The 26,668-nt window shown below is 33.8% G+C and overlaps 1 protein-coding gene across 14 annotated transcripts in view; it reads right to left on the reverse strand.

Moving 5' to 3' along the window:
* Positions 1–26,668, reverse strand: part of LOC135210876 (collagen alpha-1(I) chain-like) — an 891,724-nt gene that overhangs the window by 60,457 nt on the left and 804,599 nt on the right. For all 14 annotated transcript variants that reach the window (XM_064243791.1, XM_064243789.1, XM_064243790.1 and 11 more), the window contains 5 exons: positions 11,598–11,703; positions 4,324–4,373; positions 3,104–3,196; positions 2,137–2,386; positions 791–915 (listed from right to left, as the gene is read on the reverse strand). In XM_064243791.1, the coding sequence (XP_064099861.1) occupies positions 791–915; positions 2,137–2,386; positions 3,104–3,196; positions 4,324–4,373; positions 11,598–11,703 (624 nt within the window). The remainder of the gene's footprint in view (positions 1–790; positions 916–2,136; positions 2,387–3,103; positions 3,197–4,323; positions 4,374–11,597; positions 11,704–26,668) is intronic.

Raw genomic sequence — 26,668 nt, forward strand, 5'->3', positions numbered from 1 at the left:
TTATAATATATAATATATATATATATATATATATATATATATATATATATAATATATATATATATATATATATATATATATATATTATAAACTTGCAACACTTGAATCACAGACGAGAGAGAGAGAGAGAGAGAGAGAGAGAATCTTCATCATCGTTTCATTTTTACCTTATCCTTGTCTCGAAGATTCCACAAAGACTGCATGAAATGAAAAATAAGCTTTGAAAATAAATGCCTACGGAAAAAAACACTACCTGGTGTTTTACGTTTATTGAACATTGTACTAACATGTTATTTTGTTTACTTATCGACATTGAAATATCATTACTAGACAGCACTATAAAATTAATAAGAAATGCAATTTTCCTAACATAGAAGCAGGTAAAAGACGATCGTGTTATTCGAGTAGTACGTGCTAACCCAATGTCCAAGATTGCCTTGTATTTACTATAACTGGAAAATTCAAGCCAGATTGGAATTAGAATTAAATCTGGTTTGGGGTAGAAAAGGTTGGGGATTTTTGCCTATCCTATAATCTATGAAAAATTCTCTTAAGCTGCACTATCATCGTATATAAATCTTACAAGTAAAGAAGGTTTGCAGTCTCTTCGATCTGCTACCCAAATGACGAAATTTCTGGTTTATCGCTTTAGAATTTTCATTTTCTTTGCCACTAAAGAAAACGTGACCGCCACTACGGGTAACTTTAAATACTTACCATAGGAACTTTTAAGGCAGTACTTCAATAGGTTACAAAGAAAAATTGCCCATAGATAATGAAAACGACTTACGTCAATGCCTCCTGGATTACCCCAACCAGGAGGCCCCGGTGGCCCCCTAGGGCCCCTCTCTCCCGGAAGTCCGGGGGCACCGTCCATGCCCGATTCCCCTTTGGGGCCTTGAAGACCTTCGGGTCCTGCCAAGGGAGAATATTCAGAATTACAGTATGCAACACATGAAACAAACATGATAAGTCCTATGATCAATGGTTCTTGTGGGCTTGTTCCATATGAAGAGGTTTCGTATTCTGAATAATAATAAAGTAAATGTATATAGGGGAATTAATGCAACAATAAAAGAAATATGCATCATGAAGCGCACTAATGGACATTCGTGAAAAACGTGAAAGGAATAAACAAAAATGCACAGAGACAGACATGTGTGTGTGTGTGTAATCATAGTGCCTCGACGGTCTTGATGTGAACCACTCATTCGACTATAAAAAGTATTTAAATATGTTCATTAATTCATTCAATCAAAGATGGACTTTTATGCATTCATTCAATAACAGGGATGTCTATCAGGATGGACAATTTACCACAAGTTCTTCCACACATTCTTAGGCAATTTTTTTTTAAAGAACATTCATTAATTTGTTCAACTACAGACGGACTCTTCATTCATTCAATTATACAGATTTAATCATAAATCACTTTTTATCCATTCGTAAAATGAAGTGCAGAAGGTATTTTAAACACACGTATTCTCTCATTTGCATAAGCGCACAAGACTTATTCTCTGATTCATATCTCGACACGTTTTCCTCACGGAAATCAAGGATATAAATCATACAATGAAAGTCATTGTATGATAATATTGCCTGAAGAGTGTGGTTCTAATATTCAGTAGTTCGAAGTAACGAAAACGTGAACAATGTCTATGACATGTTTTTGAACAAGAACAACAACAAAATATTAATTAATAGCTGCTTGGAAAACTACTGGTATCACGTCTTAACATATAACAAAGGAGACCTGTAAGGAATGTCTGCATAATCTAATATATATTACACTCATATATACACCATTCATTCATTCATTTCCTGATAATGGTTTTCTTTTCTCTTCTTTCACTATTTCATTTCATATATTTTACCAGATTCATATTAGTTCGCTGAAATCATTCACGTACCCATACACAAGTTGTTGACACCGCTGCATGAATGAATGAAAGAATGAATAAAGGGTTAAAAGACCTATATATTATCATTTCCGAATAAACGAACGGAATAAGAACTGACATAGCAAAACTGTTGCGAATGAAACGGCGCATAAATGTATAATACAAATGAAATGATTGCTACGGATAAGGCAAAAGAAATGAGAGAGAGAAAAAAAATAGAGACAGCTCATCTCACCTGGATCCCCTTGATCTCCTCTGTCTCCTTTCTGACCAGGAGGTCCTGGGTATCCTCTCTCGCCCGGGGGCCCGGGGGTACCTGCCGTCCCGGGGGTGCCCGGCATGCCATCTCTTCCCTGGGGGCCTTTCGGCCCGGGGGAACCTTTCGGGATCTGCGTCAACACCATGGCAACCAAGGATGACTTGTTGCAGGAACATTCGCCCATTGGGCCAGGAGGACCCTGCACCCCCCCTTCAAATCCTGCCGGCTGATTTGTGAGAACACTGAATTAATGTCACTATTTAGTGAGCATGAAATATCTACTGATAGGTAATCATTTTACGGGCTGCCCTAGAGCAAGAGCTCCTGACAGCACAAGTGCTCGACACTAGAGCGGAGGTCTGTGGTTTCAGAGTGCTCTTGTTTATTTATAATCCTGCCTCCATTGATAGCAAAACAAATGACAGAGAATTGTCGCCCGTTCACTTAGATAGCCATGTGGCACTCGACTCTTTTGTAGGCATAATGAACGTGACATAAGTGAAATATTTACCAAGGATCCAGATAGACAAATAGAATTAGAAAAAAATAGTATCAAGCACCAAAGAAAGGGAAAAAATGAAATTCACCAGGAAACTTGAGGTTTTTGAAAAGAATGTTCTTCCGCAATGGGAAAAAATCTAAAAATTAAGTACAAGCAAATTGACTTATACTATACTGAACTAAGTTAACGGAAATCCAATAAAGAAAATGGCACAGAAAAGACTGGATTGGATGCGACAGGGAAAGAGATTGCAAGAACGAACAAGACATACCTGTTAAAACCAGATTGTTATGAGAGAGAGAGAGAGAGAGAGAGAGAGAGAGAGAGAGAGAGAGAGAGAGAGAGAGAGAGAATTTAAGACACCAAGGAATGTGCGTTATTGACAGACATGCGTCGTCTCACTAAAGAATATCTTGAGCGAAAAATCCACCCGGTACTTACCGTGAAATTGACAGCTCCTCCCATGTCGCCCTCCGTCGCACAGGGAGGACCAGGAGGACCAGGTGGACCAGCCACGGACTCTCCTGGAGGACCCTGTCAGTATGAAAACAGAAAGAAAATCATTCCTTGAGGAAAAGGGGAAAATGATTCGGTAGGCCACAGTTAAATCCTACTTTTTCTTGAACTTCAAGACTGACGTGTGGAAGGGGATTAATGTACTTTTTTCTTGAACTCCAAGACAGACGTGTGGAAGGGGATTAATGTGAAAGCAAGAGAGGCAAATGACTGCTTTGCACTAAAACTGAAGTGAAAAGCGCGGGAAGATCTATTTGATATTTTCATAACCACGCTGAGTGTTTGTTTTTTCAATATGGGTACTAGTACTTTTTTTAAACCTTCACTCAAAAAGAAACAAGTGATATTCAACAAGTGGTCGAGATTATTATTAGTGTATGACCGAAGTCAAGCATGTCTGAGGGTGATGTTTACAGATACATGCAAACGTGACATCCGTTGGCCATCAATATTGGACAGTCTGTTCAAAGTTTTATGATAAGACGTCGACACTACCAGAAAGCACGCTCGTGAGACCCAGGCCTAGGTGTCAAGTGTAGCCAAGGAGAAATAAGATATTACTGTCTCCTATGATATGACTGGGCTCTGAATTTCTGTCTTTTTCTTTTGGCTATTGAACAAGAGCTGCTTAGCTGATTTCATATGAGGCAATTTCTTGATATCATAATCAGTCTTTAGCTAAGAGAACAATGTTAAACAAGTCTTTCTCCGTTATAATTTTTTCTCCGTTATAATTTTAGTATTCACTTATTCAGCTGTTCCAGAATGTTGCACTTTATTTTATGCCTCTAAACTTCTGCATGCTTCATGGTCTATTTCCAGGTTCATATCTTCTTCACAGTAATCAGCACACACACATAAAATATTAGATCTTTTATGAATCGTATTAATTTTTTATTTTATTTTGTTTCATATTTTGGTCAGTTTATCTGTTCCCTCAATCAAGACTGAAGGCAAAAGCATAAACATATACATATACGTGTATATATATATATACTACATATATATATATATATATATATATATATATATATATATTATATATATATATATATATATATATATAATTATATATATATATATATATATATATATATATATATATATATATATATAAAAGCACAAAGATCCTTAGAGAGACTTACCCTTTCACCTGCGTCACCCTTTTCTCCTTTGGGTCCTGGGATGCCATACCCTGTGCAAACAAGAGATAAGAAATGATGGCAGCGTCAGGGATAAGTTAACTGAATAAATACACAACTAACCACTTACTCAAAAGGCAGGTAATTAACAAAAGAACTTAGTATAATCAATCAACGAAATTTGCCTAATTAATAAGTTATCGAAATTATTCATTATCTTTTATTGTAATTAATTTTAACGTTAACACATTTCAACGTTCACTGTCTCAAAACAAGCATCGAGATCAAAATATTCACTTAAATCAACAAGACGGAGAGGCCGTAGCTAAATCTCTCACCCTACATTTTAATAAACAATAAAGCTCTGCAAAGCAACAAGATGAAGCAGGGCACAGAGCAACTCAACTAGTTTTTCAAGTTCAGATCTGTTTCCTTCAATGACAATACCATGACGTTTTTCTAAATATGAAGCCGGTGGCAATATTTATAGGCAGTATCTATATAAAGGAAACCAACTACGCAGTTAGCCAGAGCCTAGAAGAGAAAACATGAAGGCAATTATGTAAGAGGACACTATGAAACAAGAGGCGGCCCAATGTTTATTCCTTGAGTGACAGGGGCCAATATATCTACAAAGAAGACGTAGTCGAAAACAGGGACGTCAGTATACAACAGAGACATTGCCAAATGGAAGGAGTTATTTAGAGGATACGGCATGCGCCATTTAATGATTCACTGACTAATGGTCGGAGTGTTATCTGGCGTCACTTGTCTAATACCCTGACGCCTGTGAAATTATGCTGTCCATTTGTTAAGGGGGAAAGGCTTTTAGTCTTTATTTGCTGCTGTCAACTGAAGCTGAATTTTGTTATTGTTGTATTATGACTATTTATGGACACTGCTCACAACCACAGGTCCTATTTTTGCTGTAGTACAGAGACCTAGACAAGCAAAGTTGCCCTACTCAAGTTTGACCACCGCAGAATGCCCAAGAATTTCTCCGCCTAGCTGACGACTTGATTGTTGCCTCTTGTGAGGAGGAAGTTTTAGGTCAGGTAAGAGGGCAAAACCTTCCACATTCGAGAAGTAAGGGATATGACTGACTGGTCAATCAGGTTCATTCTTGAGTGCATGTTTTTACGAGACCAGTGACCAACGTCACAGCGAAATAGGCAGTGAGCCTCCAACTTAGGACGGTAGTAAAGTGAATCAAGCTGGAAGTATTAGCTGGGTCGTAGTGGTAAGAATGCCTAACATTCTCTCTGATAGACAGTAATCTCAATGTTAAAATCATACGAGAAGGAATATCTTCAAAATTTTACCATCCCTTTCACAGCATCATTTGCAAAGTATGGATGTGAACAGAAAGGGTACGAAAGAATTCGGAAATTTGAAGTTTACATTCACAATGAACTTGATATTTTTGTGAAGACTTTAGTCTCTGTCTAGGTATCTGTTCGAAACGACTTCGCAACAACAAAACAAGGTTAGATGATTGAAAAAAAGGTTACTTAGGACCTAAAGTTACGTTGCTAGTAAGATCTCCTGAGTCTGATTTCTTGAAAATTGCACGCTAACAAACAGTGTTCATTCATTCTATGGATAACCAGAAGAACTGGATTAAATTGTAAACTCATATAAAATTTCTTCCATTCAGATATTAGAATAGCAAGCAAACTATTAACTTTCACTCCGAAAATTATCCATGAAACTAATCAGGAAACTTAATTGAAAATATTAATATATATTGTCAGGCAGACAATCACTGTGTACATTTAGACTAATCTAATTCGTTTGTTTTATTTACTACATAAATTCTGGATCCATAGGAAGAATCTTGCAGAATTCAAAAGCAGATGCTCAAGATTTTTCGTTTCTCAATATGTTCATACAAAAATTTAAATGCGTAACCATCATTATCCTATCAACTCGAACAGAACCATCTTCTTGATAAGTCTAACTTCTAAAGTTAGGAATTAATAGTTTACTATTTTCAAAATAAACCATAAGCACACGCTTGAGGAACATTATTACTGAGAGATCAAATCTGGTAAAAGTGTAACAAACGCACGGTGGAAATTTATATAATCACGAATGCCAAATTTAAATAACACAACAAATAAAAGGTAGAATATCAACATGTTAAGAATTTGTAATATAAAGTAAAAGATGGAAAAAAACAAGTAAAAGTTTAAAACATAAGTAAAAAGCAACGAAGTAAAAAAATATACTTGAATAAAGAAGAAAGAAAATAGTGAGTAATATAATATGCAAAGTACAACAATGCAGAAAGAAAAAACTGAGTAATAATGAATCTCTCCACACACACACACACACACACACACACACACACACACACATATATATATATATATATATATATATATATATATATATATATATATATATATATATACAGACAGACAGATAACAGCTAAAACACAGAGAGAAAAAAAAATTAAAGAAGCAAATTAATAATAATGCAAATAAAGGCTGCCAGATATACGTACAAGATCGATCATAATCCATACCGGTTTTTATTAGTCATAGTGCGGCCTCCGCCTTTCCAGAGTGCTCCAAGGTCTGATCTGCATGCTGATCACCATAAAGCGTTGCTTCGTAGCGAATTTTTTATGTCTATTGATAGATACTTCAGGAGGGCGGTTACATAATAAAAGCCAGAAAGTCAACTCATTCGAAACGCAAGCCCTGACAACCCGGAATAACCTCACACACCCATCCACAGGTACACAAATAAAAGAACAAGCTGGCAAGAGTAAAATGTACACTGGCAGCATTGCAGTGAAACACTTACGTACACGTACATTCGGTTGATCTACTACCTCTTAACAAAAAAGAAATGGCGTATTTATTTTTATTATCTTTATTCACGATGTGCAGAACTTATTTGAAAAAAAAAAAAACATTAACATGTCAAACAACGCCCAGTAAAGAATGATTCGACAAATATGAGTGTCTAATTCATAGTTTTTGAGGTAGCCGAGAAGAACAGCGACCCTTCCGATGCCCTTAGGTCCAAGTTCAGACCCAATGGGGAGGGGGCGGGGTTGAGAAGGGGGAGTCAAGTAAAAATAATCGAAAACGACAGACATTGGTGTCTAACCCATAGTTTTCGAGGTTGCTGAGATGAATAGTGACACTCCTGAAGCCCTTAAGTCCAAGTTCAGCCCCAATAGTAAGAGGGCGGGTGATAAGCAACTATCTTAACAGGAGAGAGAGAGAGAGAGAGAGAGAGAGAGAGAGAGAGAGAGAGAGAGTTATTTTATCGGTTGTAATCAGAGATTTCCCGGGCAGCATCGGGTTGGTCAGCTGGTATTAAATAAGTGTTATTGAATATAACCTTACATCCTATGTGGATCGTGGGTTCATTACTTCCACTTCAGCAGACAAATTCTATACTAATGAGAAAATCTATTTGTATGTGTATTATTGGCGAGGGTTTGCAATGGGACGTGTACCCTCGTCATACACATTAATATTTTGGATATTATCACAAATGAGAGAACATTCACGAGAGCCAGCCAAAGTTACCACTAACTATGCAGTGGGCTTCTCCTGATAGGATGCCCCATAAAAAAATTTAAAAAAAATAATAAAAAAAAGTCACAGGGGAGAAGGAAACACTAAATGAATAAAATAGGAACAGAGATAAAATACTGTTTTAAGAGCATCGGTAACAACCATACAGCAAAGAAGACCGTCCAAAGTTTAACACTGAAAGGAATAAAACATTGCTGGCAGTCCGATAACAGGACACTTTCAACATAAATCAGATGTTTATGCTTCTGAAGTCGAGTTGCACCCACTAGTTCTCAAATGCAAGTTCTCTGTTGAAATGGAGCTCATAATAGCTGGCCATGAAGGACAAGGTCCAGCGATGGTCGAAATCCTAATCACCGCTGTTAGGGAAAGCGTAACCCAACACTTCGAGCAAGTTGCCGTCAAGATCCTAGGAGGCTGCCAACATCCAGACAAGAACTGTAGATGACTACCGAGTCTTTGAAAATGTTGGAAAAGAACGCCTGTGGTATATACCATTTAGAATCACCGAGTCTTCTATAATCAAATCTAACTTGAGTTCTGCTGCAATGTCCCACTAACTACATTAATTGGCTCTTCCTGGGTCTCTGCCGAAGACGAGTAGGAACTTCATTTCCCATTTTAGGAGGCGAACAAATTAAAAGATTAAATAATGATCAACAAAGTTTTTCCCACTAGTTAACCGCATTATATAACTGTCTATTTTTCTCCATTCTACTTATTCTAGGCTCTCACTTCCTCCTTAAATATGGGCGCTCGAGTGTGAGGATGTATTCTAAGCAAGTTACTAGCCTCTGGTTTGTTTCAATTTTAGCATGCACAGATGAATTATAACACTAAAAGTGTAAATATAATGTTCCGTAAATAGACCTCTTGTACTAACATTAGCCTAATTATAGAACAATATACTTAGAAATCATTGTACTTACGTTTCCGTGCTGAGAGCATGCAAGCAACAAGGATTTAAAAGTTATGTAGCCAGGTTTACTAAAAGGCATAGTCAGGGTGCAAAGACTAACTGTTTGAAGATCTACAATAATATAACATAAGTTCTATGCAATATATTATAATATACATATATATATATATAATATATATATATATATATATATAATACCGTATCCCATTCATAACATAGGGCGAGTCTGGAAAGATTAGCCGAAAAATCTGTAGACAAATTTGACACAGTAAGTATGAATATGGTTTCTTTGATGAGGTTAACATGAAATTATAATGAGACAATTAACAATAATTCTTGTTAGCTCAGAATAACAGTAACAAATTAAAACAATAACCACAGCTGCTAATGTGGTTTGTTTGTAATGGTTACAAGTTATATATTGTCATAAAACCATAACAAGAAGTATTTCTTGTTTCAAATAATTACAAATAAACTAATAAATGCTAAACGTGTAACGCATATTATCTGCGTACTAAAGTAACAGTATAAAGTTCTAATAAATAGTCATGCTATGAATATAGCTTGTTTGTCGTAAAAACCACAGCTATGAATATGGTTTGCATAAAAAAATTACGTAACTATAAATGAGACTTGTCTGCAAATACTGGCATTACACTCTTCCAGAAGTCTTCTCTTTATATACAGGAGAAGTCAACATGACTTTTCCATGATTATTTGCAAGTCACAAATATAAACACCTTGAATATAAAATTGGCATGTTTGCCATTGAATGGCTGAAATAAGACACGTAGAAACATGCAACTCTGAGTAGGCCTCAAGTTTGAATTTTATTTCCCTATGACTTCGTTAGCGCGGGCTGCGTGCGCTGGAACGGCAATGCTGTCTCCTTTACCATACCGATCCCCTACCAACCCCGGCCCCTACCTGTGGTGGACAAACAGGTTTCTGGGAAGAGGGTAGGTATCTCCCCTACCGACCTCGTACCCACCCGGGGCGGACAAACAGGTTTACAGGAGGAGGGTAGATGTCTTCCCTACCCTCCTGTTCCACCACCTACCCTGCCACAACTGGGATGGACAAACAGGTTTGCAGGGGGTGGGTGCCCGTGTCACGTCTCCCAGATTGCCATCCGCTAGAGGAAAACAAGATCCACTCGGATTTTGTAATTAAAGATTTTGCCACTGGTGCCTAAAATACGTAATCTGGAGAAAAACGTCTGAATAATAATGAACCAGATTCAATTGTGAAACTTTGACTGTCTTTAATCTACACGCTATTTCTCAAGTATAACATTAGAATAAAAATTAATTGAACAACATTTTTATTTAGATTTTGTAAGTTATAATCTCCCACTTTCTATTCGCTATTAAACGTTTGGTCTCTTAAGCCATCTTCAATTTATCTCGCCTTCCTTGTTTCTGTGACTGCCAATGCACTGGTCATTCCTTACTGAATCGGAAACATTCTATCTCAGCAAGTGTGCCTGTACCGAGTTTTGCAACTGGGAACTGGATGGTGACTATCTTTCTATAATTTCTGCTTTTATTATTATTATTATTATTATTATTATTATTATTATTATTATTATTATTATTATTATTATAATATACGTACGCATATTTATATATACATATACATATACATACACACACACACACACATATATATATATATATATATATATATATATATATATATATATAATGCATATGTAGGTAAACTCTCTCTCCAACCTCCACATAGTATTAATCTTGCTTTCTTAGATCCACGGAAGGACAAAGAGTAAATTTGACATGACTGTTTGTAACACTCCATCATTCACTTCAAAATGACTTGCCGAGAGTTCATCAACATTTCAGTAACATCTATTTCAATCATGGATGGTTTTAATGAGCTTTACATATATAATAGGAATGTCATCGTGACATGACTTTCTGTAATGCTGGTCCATAGAGACTGTCAAGACATTCTCTTCATTACCAAACAAAAGCTGGTAGAGGGCAATTTTATTCCATGCAATGTCGTATATAATGTCTTAATGCAAATATCTGATCCATGCAACATCTGCCTCTTTTAAAATCGGCTTGCAACAATCGACAAAAAAGAAAGAAAAAAAAAGGCCTACAGTTACCACATTCAGTCAGGTCACCCTTGTTTCTTCGTTACATATTCTATAATGCTTTCCTCACTACACCTTCGATCAAGCTTTCAATTTCCGGAGTTTCCTTATTATTGATTCTGCTTCAAAAATCGTAATAACGTCCCATCCCCCTTCTGATATGTATTTTGAGCTTGCTTTCTACCAGTGCATATTTTATTAAATAATGTGTGGACTAACTAAACGGACGTCCCTCCCTCAATACATGGCCTTTACAACATTGTTTGCCTGTTTTTATTGCTATTCTCTCTTATCTCTCCTTTATCTTCGTTCAACTTTGCCAATTGCACTTAGGTACTTAGCACGCTCTACCTTGCGTTTCCCATCTCCTGCTCCTGTATATTCTTGATCATATCCCAAGTATGACCTGATATTTCTTTTCCGGCAGACTGATAAATATATAGTTTCTATTTCGAAACTTAATAGCAAAAGTCTTTAGATGCTCCTCCCCCAAAAGCCGCATTGTATTATATCTAGATATTCGGTCAACCGGTCAACAGTTACTAGTTTGTTAAGCGATCTATAAATGTAGATTCTAAGATGTTTAAAAGCGTCTAATAAAACGCCGTTACTGACAAGGACGAAGAATGTTACAAGGTCTTCAATCAGATGCAGAGGACAGGCGGAGTGACTTACCAGGGGGCGGCGGGGGTATTGGTGGGGGCAGAGGTCCATCAAGGCTGTCGTAACCAGACCCTTCGAAGGAGGGGAGGGTGATTTCCTCGTCATCCTCCATGTCAGACTGAAAAAAAAGAGGAAAAAGGGATTAATGAAGTGTCAGAAAGTGAAATGAAGTGAAATGACAAGTCATGAAATTCAATCATCTTCGCAGTATCATCGGAAGTTTGTTTGTTTTGTTTGTTTGTATGGTGCTTTTACGTTGCATGGAACCAGTGGTTATTCAGCAACGGGACCAACGGCTTAACGTGATTTCCGAACCACGTCGAGAGTGAACTTCTATCACCAGAAATACACATCTCTCACTCCTCAATGGGATGGCCGAGAATCGAACCCGCGACCACCGAGGTGGAACGCTAATACCATACCAACCACGTCGCTGAGGCGCTGTATCATCGGAAGTGACTCATAGGCTTCAAATATAAGAGATAGTTTCATTTTTAAAGATATTAAACCTTTTCGCTGACCTAATACGTTCAGCTAATGAATTGAGGAGTGGAATAATCTATTCGTGAAGTTGTAATGTAATGGCATTTTTTAATAACAGCCTAGAGGATGGTTTCAGTTATTTTGTATTTTATTTATTAGATTTCCATAGCATGACTGACATATGGCCACACACTTCACTGAACACAATACAAAGCCCACATGCATTGGCATATTAGCATGCGTTAAAACAAACCTCATCCCAAAATCAAATGCTTAGGGCCTTGTTACAATAAACCTTAAGCGGTTGGTGTGGGCGGTAAAGGGTCACAATAAGGTCCGGAAAGCTAATATAACTAAAATAACTTGGAGGTTATCAACAGAAGTTCAACTTGAGATCAATAACTTTCTAAACTACTTCTTAGCCTTTTGCAAAATAAAAAGAGCCATTGCACATCCATATCTTTTATGAGTGTGAAAGAACACTAGTTTACGAGTAACAAGTTCCTCGCTTATATCTGTCGTCGTCCAGCCCGAGGGTCTGGCGCTTTCACTACAGGCCAATGTAAAGTAATTATGCAGGGCACCCACAGGGCGGTGGGTAACGCCCCAAAGGTCCAAGACTTGCTAACTCGACCCTCTTATATTACCATGAAATTTTAAGGTACTGGTATGCTAGTAATGAAAATAAACTGATATCCGACATCTAAACTAACAGTCGAAACTTTAAAATCGATCAACCACATTTCAATTAATAAAGAACAGAAAATTCAGATTTTTATCAGGTTATAAATTTAGTTTTGAATAACTTTTGCTTTTCAGATGAATGAATTAAATTATATAAAAATCATATTTCAAAAGCATTACATATTTCAAATGGATTTTAATATTCAAATTTTTATACTCATAATATTGGATATAAAATATTACAGTTTATTTCTTATACATTAAGTGACCCAATGAAAGTGATACTGTTGTTTATACTACAACTACTGTGATTAACACAATTGTAAAACCATTTTACTATTACAACTAATTGTAGCATTAAACAATTTTTGTAATAATGAGAACGCTGTAACTTAGTATGTTAAAGTCCGATATTGTTACCATAATAATAATGAAAATTATGTTAAGTCTAAGGACAATCACGTTCCAGAAGAGAGAGATTCCTTCAGTAAAATTTGTGCTAAATTTTCTTCTTGCTATAAGCAACATTTTACACATGAAACATTTACATCAGCTCTTAAGCTTACGAAAGCTCCAGCTGTCACAAGGAGAAGAAAATAGGAACACAGGTTTCACATCACGGGTCTTTTTCTCTGTCACATAATCTTAATATTAAAAACAATTTATTTTCCTTGTGACAATCTTTTGGAAAAATTTCCTGCTGAAAAGAACGAATCTCAGCCTCATGGATTCATCCCCCCACAGCCAAAAAAAGGAAAAAAAAAAAATAAATAAACCATAGCCCACTTTGCCTTGCTCACATTGGACGAAAGGCTATAATAACTTGATACTGCGTTGTGGGACAGAGCTTCTGAAAATGATGATGGTTCATGTTAAGTTGACGGCGGTGTCACGCATGTTCTGCCATTTCAAACATTTTAGTTTTCTGTAAGAGAAGACTACTGAAATGGCTATTTGTCTGTCCGACAGCACTTTTTCTGTCCGCCCTCAGATCTTAAAAACTACCGAGGCTAGAGGGCTGCAAATTGGTATGTTCATCATCCACTCTCTAATCATCAAACATGCCACATTGCAGCCCCATGACCCCAGTATTTCTATTTCATTTACGGTAAAAGTTAGCCATGATCGTGCGGCAGGCACCGCTTAAGTGCCAGCAACGCAGGGCACCACCGGGCCGTGGCTGAAATTTTCGTGGGAGGCACAGAAAACGCGATTACTTGTTTTTTTTTCCCTGTTCACTAAGTAGCCAGCGTTGTTGGCAAAATTGAAAACCGAGCATTTTTCGTGGTTGTGTCAGTGCTTTAAGCTAACAATTCTGCCGATAATTTTGCCTCCTTTGAACGACCTTTGTCTGTATGACTGGGAAAGAAATGCAAGAAAACGTGACTGAAGCCAGTTTCAGCTATGTCGCCAAGAGCTTTCCATATGACGTCACACTTCCCAGAATGCACCGCGACTGGATTTACACAGCCGGTACAAGTGAAATAAGACACTGACAGTTCTGCTGAAGATATATGCTTCAATATCATCTAATATTTTTTCTTTTATATTTGATTCTCAGTAAAATCACATCCCCATTTCATCTCTTTCTGCATAAATGAAAAGTCAACTTAGCAACCAACGTAAGTTATATAACAGCTAAAATACTCTATTACAGTATTATTCGTCTTGTCCCTCTTAATACTGATACAACTATCAACTTTTCAAACTTCCAAGATACCGATCCCAAAGCATCATTATAATAATGTTTATTTTTCCACAATCTTTCATGACCTCTCCTATCTTTGCTTTTATCTTTCTTACTGGTATCTTAATTTACTAGGATTTCTACTTTCCCTGTCCCTACCTTCAAGTTTTCTACGGTATTTATCATTTTATCACATATACCACTATTATCTTGAACTTTCTTTTATAAACAATCTTCATCTGTTCTCCAGTAATACTTACGTTACCTAATTTAGGTTCCATCTTTCTTACCTTTTAATTACATCCTTTATGACACCATCTTTATCTTTAATATTTTCATCGTTCTATTATCTACCGCCGCCTTCGCTTTATTCCATTTTATCTTTACTATCTTTATCACACTTTTATCTATCTCCATCACTTCCTTCCCAGGGGCGATCCCTATCCTTCAGACAAGAATAGCAAACAGGTTATTTGAGCGCCCATCCTTCATGGGAGAGGGGCTTGCCCTATCATTAATTACCTCTGAGCTGTGAATTCGCACGTATGCAATATTAAGGGAAGAAAATGGGGCCAGCAACCACATCCTAAAATATTTGCTGAAAACCAGCAAAGAGAGAGACATATAAATCCTTTATCATTCTTTATGTGACACTCAAACATAAGGAACCAGGAACAACGGGTCAATTTTCTTTGCACGATTTCTAAACAGGCCAATTTTCTTTGCAAGATTTCTAAACAGTTCAATTTTCTTTGCAAGATTTCTAAACAGGTCCATTTTCTTTGCAAGATTTCTAAACAGGTCCATTTTCTTTGCAAGATTTCTAAAACAGGTCCATTTTCTTTGCACGATTTCTAAAACAGTTCCATTTTCTTTGCAAGATTTCTAAACAGGTCAATTTTCTTTGCAAGATTTCTAAACAGGTCAATTTTCTTTGCAAGATTTCTAAACAGGTCAATTTTCTTTGCAAGATTTCTAAACAGGTCCATTTTCTTTGCAAGATTTCTAAACAGGCCAATTTTCTTTGCAAGATTTCTAAACAGGTCAATTTTCTTTGCAAGATTTCTAAACATGTCAATTTTCTTTGCAAGATTTCTAAACAGGTCAATTTTCTTTGCATAAAATTTCTAAACAAGTCAATTTTCTTAGCAAGATTTCTAAACAGGTCCATTTTCTTAGCAAGATTTCTTAACAGGTCAATTTTCTTAGCAAGATTTCTAAACAGGCCCATTTTCTTTGCAAGATTTCTAAACAGGTCAATTTTCTTTGCAAGATTTCTAAACAGGTCAATTTTCTTTGCAAGATTTCTAAACAGGCCCATTTTCTTTGCAAAATTTCTAAACAAGTCCATTTTCTGAGCAAGATTTCTAAAAATGTCAATTTTCTTTTGGTTTTTTTTTTTTTTTTTTTTTACTTTTGCAAGATTTCTAAACAGGTCAATTTTTCTGGGGGGGCACAAGATTTCTAAACAGGTCCCATTTTCTTTGCAGATTGTTTCTAAACATGTCCCCATTTTCTTTTCTTTGCAAGATTTCTAAACAGGTCAATTTGTCTTAGCAAGATTTCTTTCCAATTTTCTTTGCAAGATTTCTCAAACAGGTCAATTTCTTCTTTGAACAAGATTTCTGAAACAGGTCAATTTTCTTTGCAAGATTTTCTAAACAAGGAGGTCAATTTTCTTTCGCAAGATTTCTAACAGGTCAATTTTCTTTGCAAGATTTCTAAACAAGGTCAAGTTTCTTAGCAAGATTTCTCAATATTTTCTTTGCAAGATTTCTAAACAAGGTCATTTTCTTTTGCAAGATTTCTCAAACAGGTCAATTTTCTTTGCAAGATTTTCTAAACAGGTCAATTTTCTTTGCAAGATTTATAAACGGAGGTCAATTTTCTTAGCAAGATTTCTTCAATTTTTCTTTGCAAGATTTCTAACAGTCAATTTTCTTTGCAAGATTTCTAAACAGGTCAATTTTCTTTGCAAGATTTCTACAGGTCATTTTCTTTGCAAGATTTCTAACAGGTCAATTTTCTTTGCAAAGATTTCTAACTAGGTCATTTCTTAGCCAAGATTTCTCAAGATCTTTGCAAGATTTCTAAACAGTCCATTTTTCTTTGCAAGAATTTCTAAACATGTTCAATTTTCTTTGCAGATTTTTTTTTTTTTTTTTTTTTTTTTTTTTTTCTGAAACACCAGGTCCAATTTTCTTGCAAGATGTTCTACACAGGTCATTTTTCTTAGCACGATTTCTCAATTTTCTTTGTCAAGATTTCGACACGGTCAAATTTTCTTTTGCAATATTTCTAACAGTGATCAATTTTCTTTGGCACGATTTCTACACGGCAATTTTTATTAGGCAAGATTTCTTCAATTTTCTTTGCAAGATTTCTAAACAGGTCGAAAAAAAAAAATTTTCCTTTGCACAGATTTCTAACAGGTCCATTTTCTCTTTGCAGATTTCTAAACAGGTCCATTTTTCTTTGCAAGATTTCCTACACAGGTCATTGTCTTTTCAAGATTTCTAACAGGTCAATTTCTTTGGCAAGATTTCCTAAACAGGTCATTTTCTTTGCAAGATTTCTAAACAGTAAATTTTCTTTTGCAAGATTTCTAAACAGGTCAATTTTCTTAGCAAGATTTCTTCAATTTCTTTGCAAGATTTCTAAACAGGTCAATTTTCCTTTGCAAGATTTCTGACCAGGCCATTTTCTTTGCAAGATTTTCTAAACCAAGGTTAATTGTTTCTTTGCAAACAGGATTTCTAAAGAATGTTTTCTGTTATTTTCTTGCAAGATTTCTAAACAGTTTTCAATTTTCTTAGCAAGATTGTCTTTCTTCAAAAAATTTTCTTTTGCAGATTTTCTAAACTGGTCCATTTTTCTTTGTAAGATTTCTAAACAGGACCATTTTCTTGCAAGATTTCTAAACAGGTCAATTTTCTTTGCAAGATTTCTAACAGGTCAATTTTCTTAGCAAGATTTCTTCAATTTTCTTTGCAAGATTTCTAAACAGGTCAATTTTCTTTGCAAGATTTCTAAACAGGTCAAGTCTTTTGAAGATAAACAGGTCAATTTTCTTAGCAAGATTTCTTCAATTTTCTTTGCTAGATTTCTAAACAAGTCAATTTTCATTGCAAGATTTCTAAACAGGTCAATTTTCTTAGCAAGATTTCTAAACAGGTCAATTTTCTTAGCAAGATTTCTAGACAGGTCAATTTTCTTAGCAAGATTTCTTCAATTTTCGTTGCAAGATTTCTAAACAGGTCAATTTTCTTAGCAAGATTTCTTCAATTTTCTTTGCAAGATTTCTAACAGGTCAATTTTCTTGGCAAGATTTCTTCAATTTTATTTGCAAGATTTCTAAACAGGTCGATTTTGTTTGCAAGATTTCTAAACAGGTCAATTTTCTTAGCAAGATTTCTTCAATTTTCTTTGCAAGATTTCTAGACAGGTCAATTTTCTTTACAAGATTTCTAAACAGGTCAATTTTCTTTGCAAGATTTCTAAAACAGGTCAATTTTCTTAGAAAGATTTCTTCAATTTTCTTTGCAAGATTTCTGAACAGGTCAATTTTCTTAGCAAGATTTCTAAACAGGTCAATTTTGTTTGCAAGATTTTTAAACAGGTCAATTTTCTTTGCAAGATTTCTAAACAGGTCAATTTTCTTAGCGAGATTTCTAAACAGGTCCATTTTCTTAGCAAGATTTCTAGACAGGTCAATTTTCTTTGCAAGATTTCTAAACAGGTCATTTTTCTTTGCAAAATTTCTAAACAGGTCAATTTTCTGAGCAAGATTTCTAGAGAGGTCAATTTTCTTTGCAAGATTTCTAGACAGGTCAATTTTCTTTGCAAAATTTCTAAACAGGTCAATTTTCTTAGCAAGATTTCTAGACAGGTCAATTTTCTTTGCAAGATTTCTAAACAGGTCAATTTTCTTTGCAAGATTTCTAAACAGGTCAATTTTCTTTGCAAGATTTCTAAACATCTAAATTTTTTTAGCAAGATTTCTAGACAGGTCAATTTTCTTTGCAAGATTTCTAAACAGGTCAATTTTCTTAGCAAGATTTCTAAACAGGTCAATTTTCTTAGCAAGATTTCTAAACAGGTCAATTTTCTTAGCAAGATTTCTTCAATTTTCTTTGCAAGATTTCTAAACAGGTCAATTTTCTTAGCAAGATTTCTTCAATTTTCTTTGCAAGATTTCTAAACAGGTCAATTTTCTTAGCAAGATTTCTTCAATTTTCTTTGCAAGATTTCTAAACAGGTCAATTTTCTTAGCAAGATTTCTTCAATTTTCTTTGCAAGATTTCTAAACAGGTCAATTTTCTTTGCAAGATTTCTAAACAGGTCAATTTTCTTAGCAAGATTTCTAGACAGGTCAATTTTCTTTGCAAGATTTCTAAACAGGTCAATTATCTTTGCAAGATTTCTAAACAGGTCAATTTTCTTTGCAAGATTTCTAAACAGGTCAATTTTCTTTGCAAGATTTCTTCAATTTTCTTTGCAAGATTTCTAAACAGGTCCATTTTCTTTGCAAGATTTCTAAACAGGTCAATTTTCTTAGCAAGATTTCTTCAATTTTCTTTGCAAAATTTCTAAACAGGTCAATTTTCTTTGCAAGATTTCTAAACAGGTCAATTTTCTTTGCAAGATTTCTAGACAGGTCAATTTTCTTTGCAAGATTTCTAAATAGGTCAATTTTCTTAGCAAGATTTCTAAACAGATCAATTTTCTTAGCAAGATTTCTGGACAGGTCAATTTTCTTAGCAAGATTTCTCCAAATTTCTTTGCAAGATTTCACACAGGTCAATTTTCTTAGCAAGATTTCTTCAATTTTCTTTGCAAGATTTCTAAACAGGTCAATTTTCTTAGCAAGATTTCTTCAATTTTCTTTGAAAGATTTCTAAACAGGTCAATTTTCTTTGCAAGATTTCTAAAAAGGTCAATTTTCTTAGCACGATTTCTAGACAGGTCAATTTTCTTTGCAAGATTTCTAAACAGGTCAATTTTCTTTGCAAGATTTCTAGACAGGTCAATTTTCTTTGCAAGCTTTTTAAACAGGTCAATTTTCTTTGCAAGATTTCTAAAAAGGTCAATTTTCTTAGCAAGATTTCTTTAATTTTCTTTGCAAGATTTCTAAACAAGTCAATTTTCATTGCAAGATTTCTGAACAGGTCAATTTTCTTTGCAAGATTTCTAAACAGGTCCATTTTCTTAGCAAGATTTTTAAACAGGTCAATTTTCTTTGCAAGATTTCTAAACAGGTCAATTTTCTTTGCAAGATTTCTAAACAGGTCAATTTTCTTTGCAAGATTTCTTCAATTTTCTTTGCAAGATTTCTAAACTGGTCAATTTTCTTTGCAAGATTTCTAAACAGGTCAATTTTCTTTGCAAGATTTCTAAACAGGTCAATTTTCTTAGCAAGATTTCTTCAATTTTCTTTGCTAGATTTCTAAACAAGTCAATTTTCTTAGCAAGATTTCTAAACAGGTCAATTTTCTTAGCAAGATTTCTAAACAGGTCAATTTTCTTAGCAAGATTTCTAGACAGGTCAATTTTCTTTGCAAGATTTCTAAACAGGTCAATTTTCTTTGCAAGATTTCTAAACAGGTCAATTTTCTTAGCAAGATTTCTTCAATTTTCTTTGCAAGATTTCTAACAGGTCAATTTTCTTGGCAAGATTTCTTCAATTTTATTTGCAAGATTTCTAAACAGGTCGATTTTGTTTGCAAGATTTCTAAACATGGTCAATTTTCTTAGCAAGATTTCTCAATTTTCTTTGCAAGATTCTAGACAGGTCAATTTTATTTTTTCTTTACAAGATTTCTAAACAGGTCAATTTTCTTTGCAAGATTTCTAAAACATGGTCAATTGTTTTTCTTAGAAGATTTTCTTCAATTTTCTTTGCAAGATTTCTGAACAGGTCAATTTTCTTAGCAAGATTTCTAAACAGGTCAATTTTCTTTGCAAGATTTTTAAACAGGTCAATTTTCTTTGCAAGATTTCTAAAAAAATAACAGGTCAATTTCTTAGCAAGATTTCTAGACAGGTCAATTTTCTTTGCAAGATTTCTAAACAGGTCATTTTTCTTTGCAAAATTTCTAAACAGGTCAATTTTCTGAGCAAGATTTCTAGAGAGGTCAATTTTCTTTGCAAGATTTCTAGACAGGTCAATTTTCTTTGCAAGACTTCTAAACAGGTTAATTTTCTTAGCAAGATTTCTAGACAGGTCATTTTCTTTGCAAGATTTCTAAACAGGTCAATTTTCTGCAAGATTTCTAAACAGGTCAATTTTCTTTGCAAGATTTTCTAAACTCTCAATTTTTTTTAGCAAGATTATAGACAGGTCAATTTTCTTTGCAAGATTTCTAAAACAGGTCAATTTTCTTAGCAAGATTTTCTAAAACAGGTCAATTTTCTTAGCAAGATTTCTAAACAGTCAATCAATTTTCTTAGCAAGATTCTTCAATTTTCTTTGCAAGATTTCTAACAGGTCAATTTTCTTAGCAAGATTTCTTCAATTTTCTTGCAAGATTTCTAAAACAACAGGTCAATTTTCTTAGCAAGATTTCTTCAATTTCTTTGCAAGATTTCTAAACAGGTCAATTGTTCTTAGCAAGATTTTTTTTTTTTTTCTTCAATTTTCTTTGCAAGATTTCTTAAACAGGTCAATTTAATTTTCTTTGCAAAGATTTCTAAACAGGTCAATTTTTTCTTAGCAAGATTTCTTTAGAACAGGTCAATTTTCTTTGCAAGATTTTCTTTAAACAGGTCAATTATCTTTGCAAGATTTCTAAACAGGTCAATTTTTTCTTTTTGCAAGATTTTCTAAACAGGTCAATTTCTTTGCAAGATTTCTCAATTTTTTCGTTGAAAGATTTTAAACAGGTCCATTTTTCTTTGCAAGATTTCTAAACAGGTCAATTTCTAGCAAGATTTTCTTCAATTTTCTTTGCAAAAATTCTAAACAGGTCAATTTCTTTGCAAGATTTCTAAAAACAGGTCCATTTTCTTTTGCAAGATTTCTAGACAGGTCAATTTTCTTTGCAAGATTCTAAATAGGTCAATTTTCCTAGCAAGATTTCTAAAACGGTCAATTTTCTTAGCAAGATTTCTGGACAGGTCATTTTCTTAGCAAGATTTCTTCAATTTTCTTTGCAAGATTTCACACAGGTAAATTTTCTTAGCAAGATTTCTTCAATTTTCTTTGCAAGATTTCTAAACAGGTCACTTTTCTTAGCCAAGATTTTCTTCAATTTTCTTTGAAAGATTTCTAAACAGGTCAATTTTCTTTTGTTTCAAGATTTCTAAAAAGGTCAATTTTCTTAGCACGATTTCTAGAAGGTCAATTTTCTTTTGGCAAGATTTCTAAAAAAGGTCAATTTTCTTGGCAAGATTTCTAGACAGGTCAATTTTCTTTGCAAGCTTTTTAAACAGGTCAATTTTCTTTGCAAGATTTCTAAAAAGGTCAATTTTCTTAGCAAGATTTCTTTCAATTTTCTTTGCAAGATTTCTAAACAAGTCAAATTTTCATTGCAAGATTTCTGAACAGGGCAATTCTTCTTTGTGCAAGATTTCTAAAACAGGTCATTTTCTTAGCAAGATTTTTAAACAGGTCAATTTTCTTTGCAAGATTTCTAAACAGGTCATTTTTCTTGCAAGATTTTCTTTTTCAATTTTTCTTTGCAAGATTTCTAAACCGGTCCATTTTCTTTGCAAGATTTCTAAATAGGTCAATTTTCTTTGCAAGATTTCTTCAATTTTCTTTGCAAGATTCCTAAACAGGTCAATTTTCTTTGGAAGATTTCGAAACAGGTAAATTTTCTTAATAAGATTTCTAGACAGGTCAATTTTCTTTGCAAGATTTCTAAACAGGTCAATTTTCTTTGCAAGATTTCTAAACAGGTCAATTTTCTTAGCAAGATTTCTTCAATTTTCTTTGCAAGATTTCTAAACAGGTCAATTTTCTTAGCAAGATTTCTATACAGGTCAATTTTCTTTGCAAGATTTCTAAACAGGTCAATTTTCATTGCAAGATTTATAAACAGGTCAATTGTCTTAGCAAGATCTCTAAAGAGTTCAATTTTCTTAGCAAGATTTAGTTCAATTTTCTTTGCAAGATTTCTAAACAGGTCCAATTTTCTTAGCTAAGATTTCTAAACAGGTCCATTTTTCTTAGCAAGATTTCTAAACAGTCATTTCTTTGCAAGAGTTTCTAAATAGGTCCATTTTTCTTTGCAAGATTTCTAAACAGGTCAATTTTCTTAGCAAGATTTCTTCAATTTTCTTTGCAAGATTTCTAAACAGGTCAATTTTCTTTGCAAGATTTCTAAACAGGTCCATTTTCTTAGCAAGATTTCTAAATAGGTCCATTTTCTTTGCAAGACTTCTAAACAGGTCAATTTTCTTTGCAAGATTTCAAAACAGGTTAATTTTCTTTGCAAGATTTCTAAACAGGTCAATTTTCTTTGCAAAATTTCTAAACAGGTCCATTTTCTTTGCAAGATTTCTAAACCGGTAAATTTTCTTTGCAAGATTTCTAAACAGGTCACTTTTCTTTGCAAGATTTCTAAACAGGTCCATTTTCTTTGCAAGATTTCTAAACAGGTCAATTTTCTTTGCAAGATTTCTAAACAGGTCAATTTTCTTAGCAAGATTTCTAAACAGGTCAATTTTCTGAGCAAGATTTCTAAACAGGTCAATTTTCTTTGCAAGATTTTTAAACAGGTCAATTTTCTGAGTAAGATTTCTAAACAGGTCAATTTTCTTAGCAAGATTTCTAAACAGGTTCATTTTCTTTGCAAGATTTCTAAACAAGTCCATTTTCTTAGCAAGATTTCTAAACAGGTCTATTTGCAAGATTTCTGAACAGGTCAATTTTCTTTGCAAGATTTCTAAACAGGTCAATTTTCTTTGCAAGATTTCTAAACAGATCAATTTTCTTTGCAAGATTTCTAAACAAGTCCATTTCCTTTACTAGGTTTCTAAACAGGTCCATTTTCTTTGCAAGATTTCTAAACAGGTCAATTTTCTTTACAAGATTTCTAAACAGGTCAATCTTGTTTGCAAGATTTCTAAACAGGTCAATTTTCTTTGCATGATTTCTAAACAGGTCCATTTTCTTTGCAAGATTTCTAAACAAGTCCATTTTCTTTGCAAGATTTCTAAATAGGTAAATTTTCTTAGCAATATTTCTAAACAGGTCAATTTTCTGAGCAAGATTTTTAAACAGGTCCATTTTCTTTGCAAGATTTTTAAACAGGTCAATTTTCTGAGCAAGATTTCTAAACAGGTCAATTTTCTTACCAAGATTTCTAAACAGGTCCATTTTCTTTGCAAGATTTCTAAACAAGTCCATTTTCTTTGCAAGATTTCTAAACAGGTCAATTTTCTTTGCAAGATTTCTAAACAAGTCCATTTTCTTTGCAAGATTTCTAAACAGGTCAATTTTCTTTGCAAGATTTCTAAACAGGTCCATTTTCTTTGCACAATTTCTTACCAGGTCAATTTTCTATGCACGATTTCTTAACAGGTCCATTTTCTTTACAAGATTTCTAAACAGGTCCATTTTCTTTGCAAGATTTTTGAACAGGTCAATTTTCTTTGCAAAATTTCTAAACAGGTCAATTTTCTTTGCAAGATTTCTAAACAGATCAATTTTCTTTGCAAGATTTCTAAACAAGTCAATTTTCTTTGCAAGATTTCTGAACAGGTCAATTTTCTTTGCAAGATTTCTAAACAGGTCAATTTTCTTTGCAAGATTTCTAAAAAGGTCCATTTTCTTTGCAAGATTTCTAAACAGGTCAATTTTCTTTGCAAGATTTCTGAACAGGTCAATTTTCTTTGCAAGATTTCTAAACGAGTCCATTTTCTTTGCAAGATTTCTGAACAGGTCCATTTTCTTTGCAAGATTTCTAAACAGGTCAATTTTCTTTGCAAGATTTCTAAAATGGTCCATTTTCTTTGCAAGATTTCTGAACAGGTCAATTTTCTTATTTGCAAGATTTCTAAACAGGTCATTTTCTTTGCAGATTTCTAAACAGGTCAATTTTTCTTTGCAAGAAATTTCTAAACAGGTCAATTTTCTTTGCAAGATTTCTAAACAGGTCCATTTTCTTTGCAAGATTTCTGAACAGGTCAATTTTCTTTGCAAGATTTCTAAACAAGTCCATTTTCTTTACAAGATTTCTAAACAGGTCAATTTTCTTTGCAAGATTTCTAAACAGGTCAATTTTCTTAGCAAGATTTCCTTCAATTTTCTTGCAAGATTTTAAACAGGTCCATTTTCTTTGCAAGATTTCTAAAACAGGTCAATTTTCTTAGCAAGATTTCTTAAATTTCTTTGCAAGATTTCTAACAAGTCATTTTTTTTTGCAAGATTTCTAAAAACAGGTCAATTTATTTTCTTTGCAAGATTCCTAAACAGGTCCATTTTCTTTGCAAGTTTTCTAAACAGGTCAATTTTTTTAGCAAGATTTCTAGACAGGTCAATTTTCTTTGCAAGATTTCTAAACAGGTCAATTTTCTTTGCAAGATTTCTAAACAGGTCAATTTTCTTAGCAAGATTCTTCAATTTTCTTTGCAAGATTTCTAAACAGTCAATTTTCTTTTCTTTGGAAGATTTCTAAACAGTCAATTTTCATTGCAAGATTTTTATAAACAGGTCAATTGTCCCCTTAAAGCAAAGATTTCTAAAGAGTTCAATTTTCATAGCAAGATTTCATCAATTTTTCTTGCAAGATTTCTAACAGGTCAAATTTTCATTGCAAGATTTCTAACCAAGGTCAATTTTCCTTAGCAAGATTTCTAAACAGGTCCATTTTCTTTTGGAAAATTTCTAAATAGGTCGATTTTCTTTGCAAGATTTCTAAACAGGTCAAATTTTTCTTAGCAAGATTTCTTCAATTTTCTGCAAGATTTTTCTAAACAGGTGTTTTTCTTTGCAAGATTGTAAACAGGTCAATTTCCTTTGTAAGATTTCTAAACAGGTTTCAAAATTTTGGGCTTTGCAAGGATTTCTTTAAACAGGTCAATTTTCTTTGCATTTCTTTTAAACAGGTCAAAGTTTCTTTTGGGCAAGAGTTTCTAAACAGGTCAATTTTCTTTTTGCAAGATTTCTAAACAGGTCAATTTTTCTTGGCGATTTCTAAACAGTTCAATTTTCTAAGCATTTCTAGACAGGTCATTTTCTGGAAGCAAGATTTCTAAAAACAGGTCATTTGGTTTCTGCAAGAAATTTTACAGTGTTTAAATTTTCTGGAAGAAGATTTCTAAACAGTCAATTTTTCTTAGCAGATTTCTAAACAAGGTTGCAATTTTCTTTTGCCAGATTTCTAACAGGTTTCCATTTTCTTTTTAAAGCAAAAGATTTTCTAACAGTTCTATTGTCTTTGCAAAGATTTTCGGTGGAAACAGGTCAATTTTCTAATTTGCAAGATTTCTAAACAGGTCCATTTTCTGCAAGATTTCTAAACAGACTCAAATTTTTCTTTTGCAAGATTTCTAAACAAAGGTCCATTTCTTTGCAGTTTCTTTCTAAATAAGTTTCCATTTTCTGGCAAGATTTTCAAACAGGTCCAATTTTCTTTGGCAAGAATTTCTAAACAGGTTCATCTTTTGTGCAGATCAAAACAAGTCAATTTTCTTTTGCAATATTTCTAAACAGGTTTCCGTTTTCTTTTGCAAAGATTTTTCTTTAAACAAAGGTCAATTTTTGGCAGATTTTCTTAAATAAACGGTCCATTTGTTTTCCTTTTAGCCAGATTTCTAAAAGGTTTCCATTTCTGAGCAAGATTTTTAAACAGGTCAATTTTCTTTGCAAGATTTCTAAACAGGTCATTTTCTTTAGCAAGATTTCTAAACAGGTCCATTTTCCTTTTGCAAGATTTCTAAACATGGGTCAAATTTTCTTTGCAAGATTTCTAACAGGTCAATTTTTTTTGCAAGATTTCTAAACAGGTCCATTTTCTTTGCAAGATTTCTAAACAGGTAAAATATTTTCTTTGCAAGATTTTCTAAACAGGTAAATTTTCTTTGCAAGATTTCTAAACAGGTCCAATTTTCTTTGCAAGAATTTTGGCTTTAAACAAGTCGGTATTTTCTTTGCAAGGAATTTCTAAAAACAGGTCCAATTTTCTTTGCAAGATTTTCTAAACAAGTCCATTTTCTTTGGCAAGACTTTCTAAACAGGTCTATTTTCTTTGCAATTTGATTTTCTAAATACAAAGGTCATTTT

This window comes from Macrobrachium nipponense, chromosome 4 (assembly GCF_015104395.2).
Source record: "Macrobrachium nipponense isolate FS-2020 chromosome 4, ASM1510439v2, whole genome shotgun sequence".
In the NCBI taxonomy this organism is placed as follows: Eukaryota; Metazoa; Arthropoda; class Malacostraca; order Decapoda; family Palaemonidae; genus Macrobrachium; species Macrobrachium nipponense.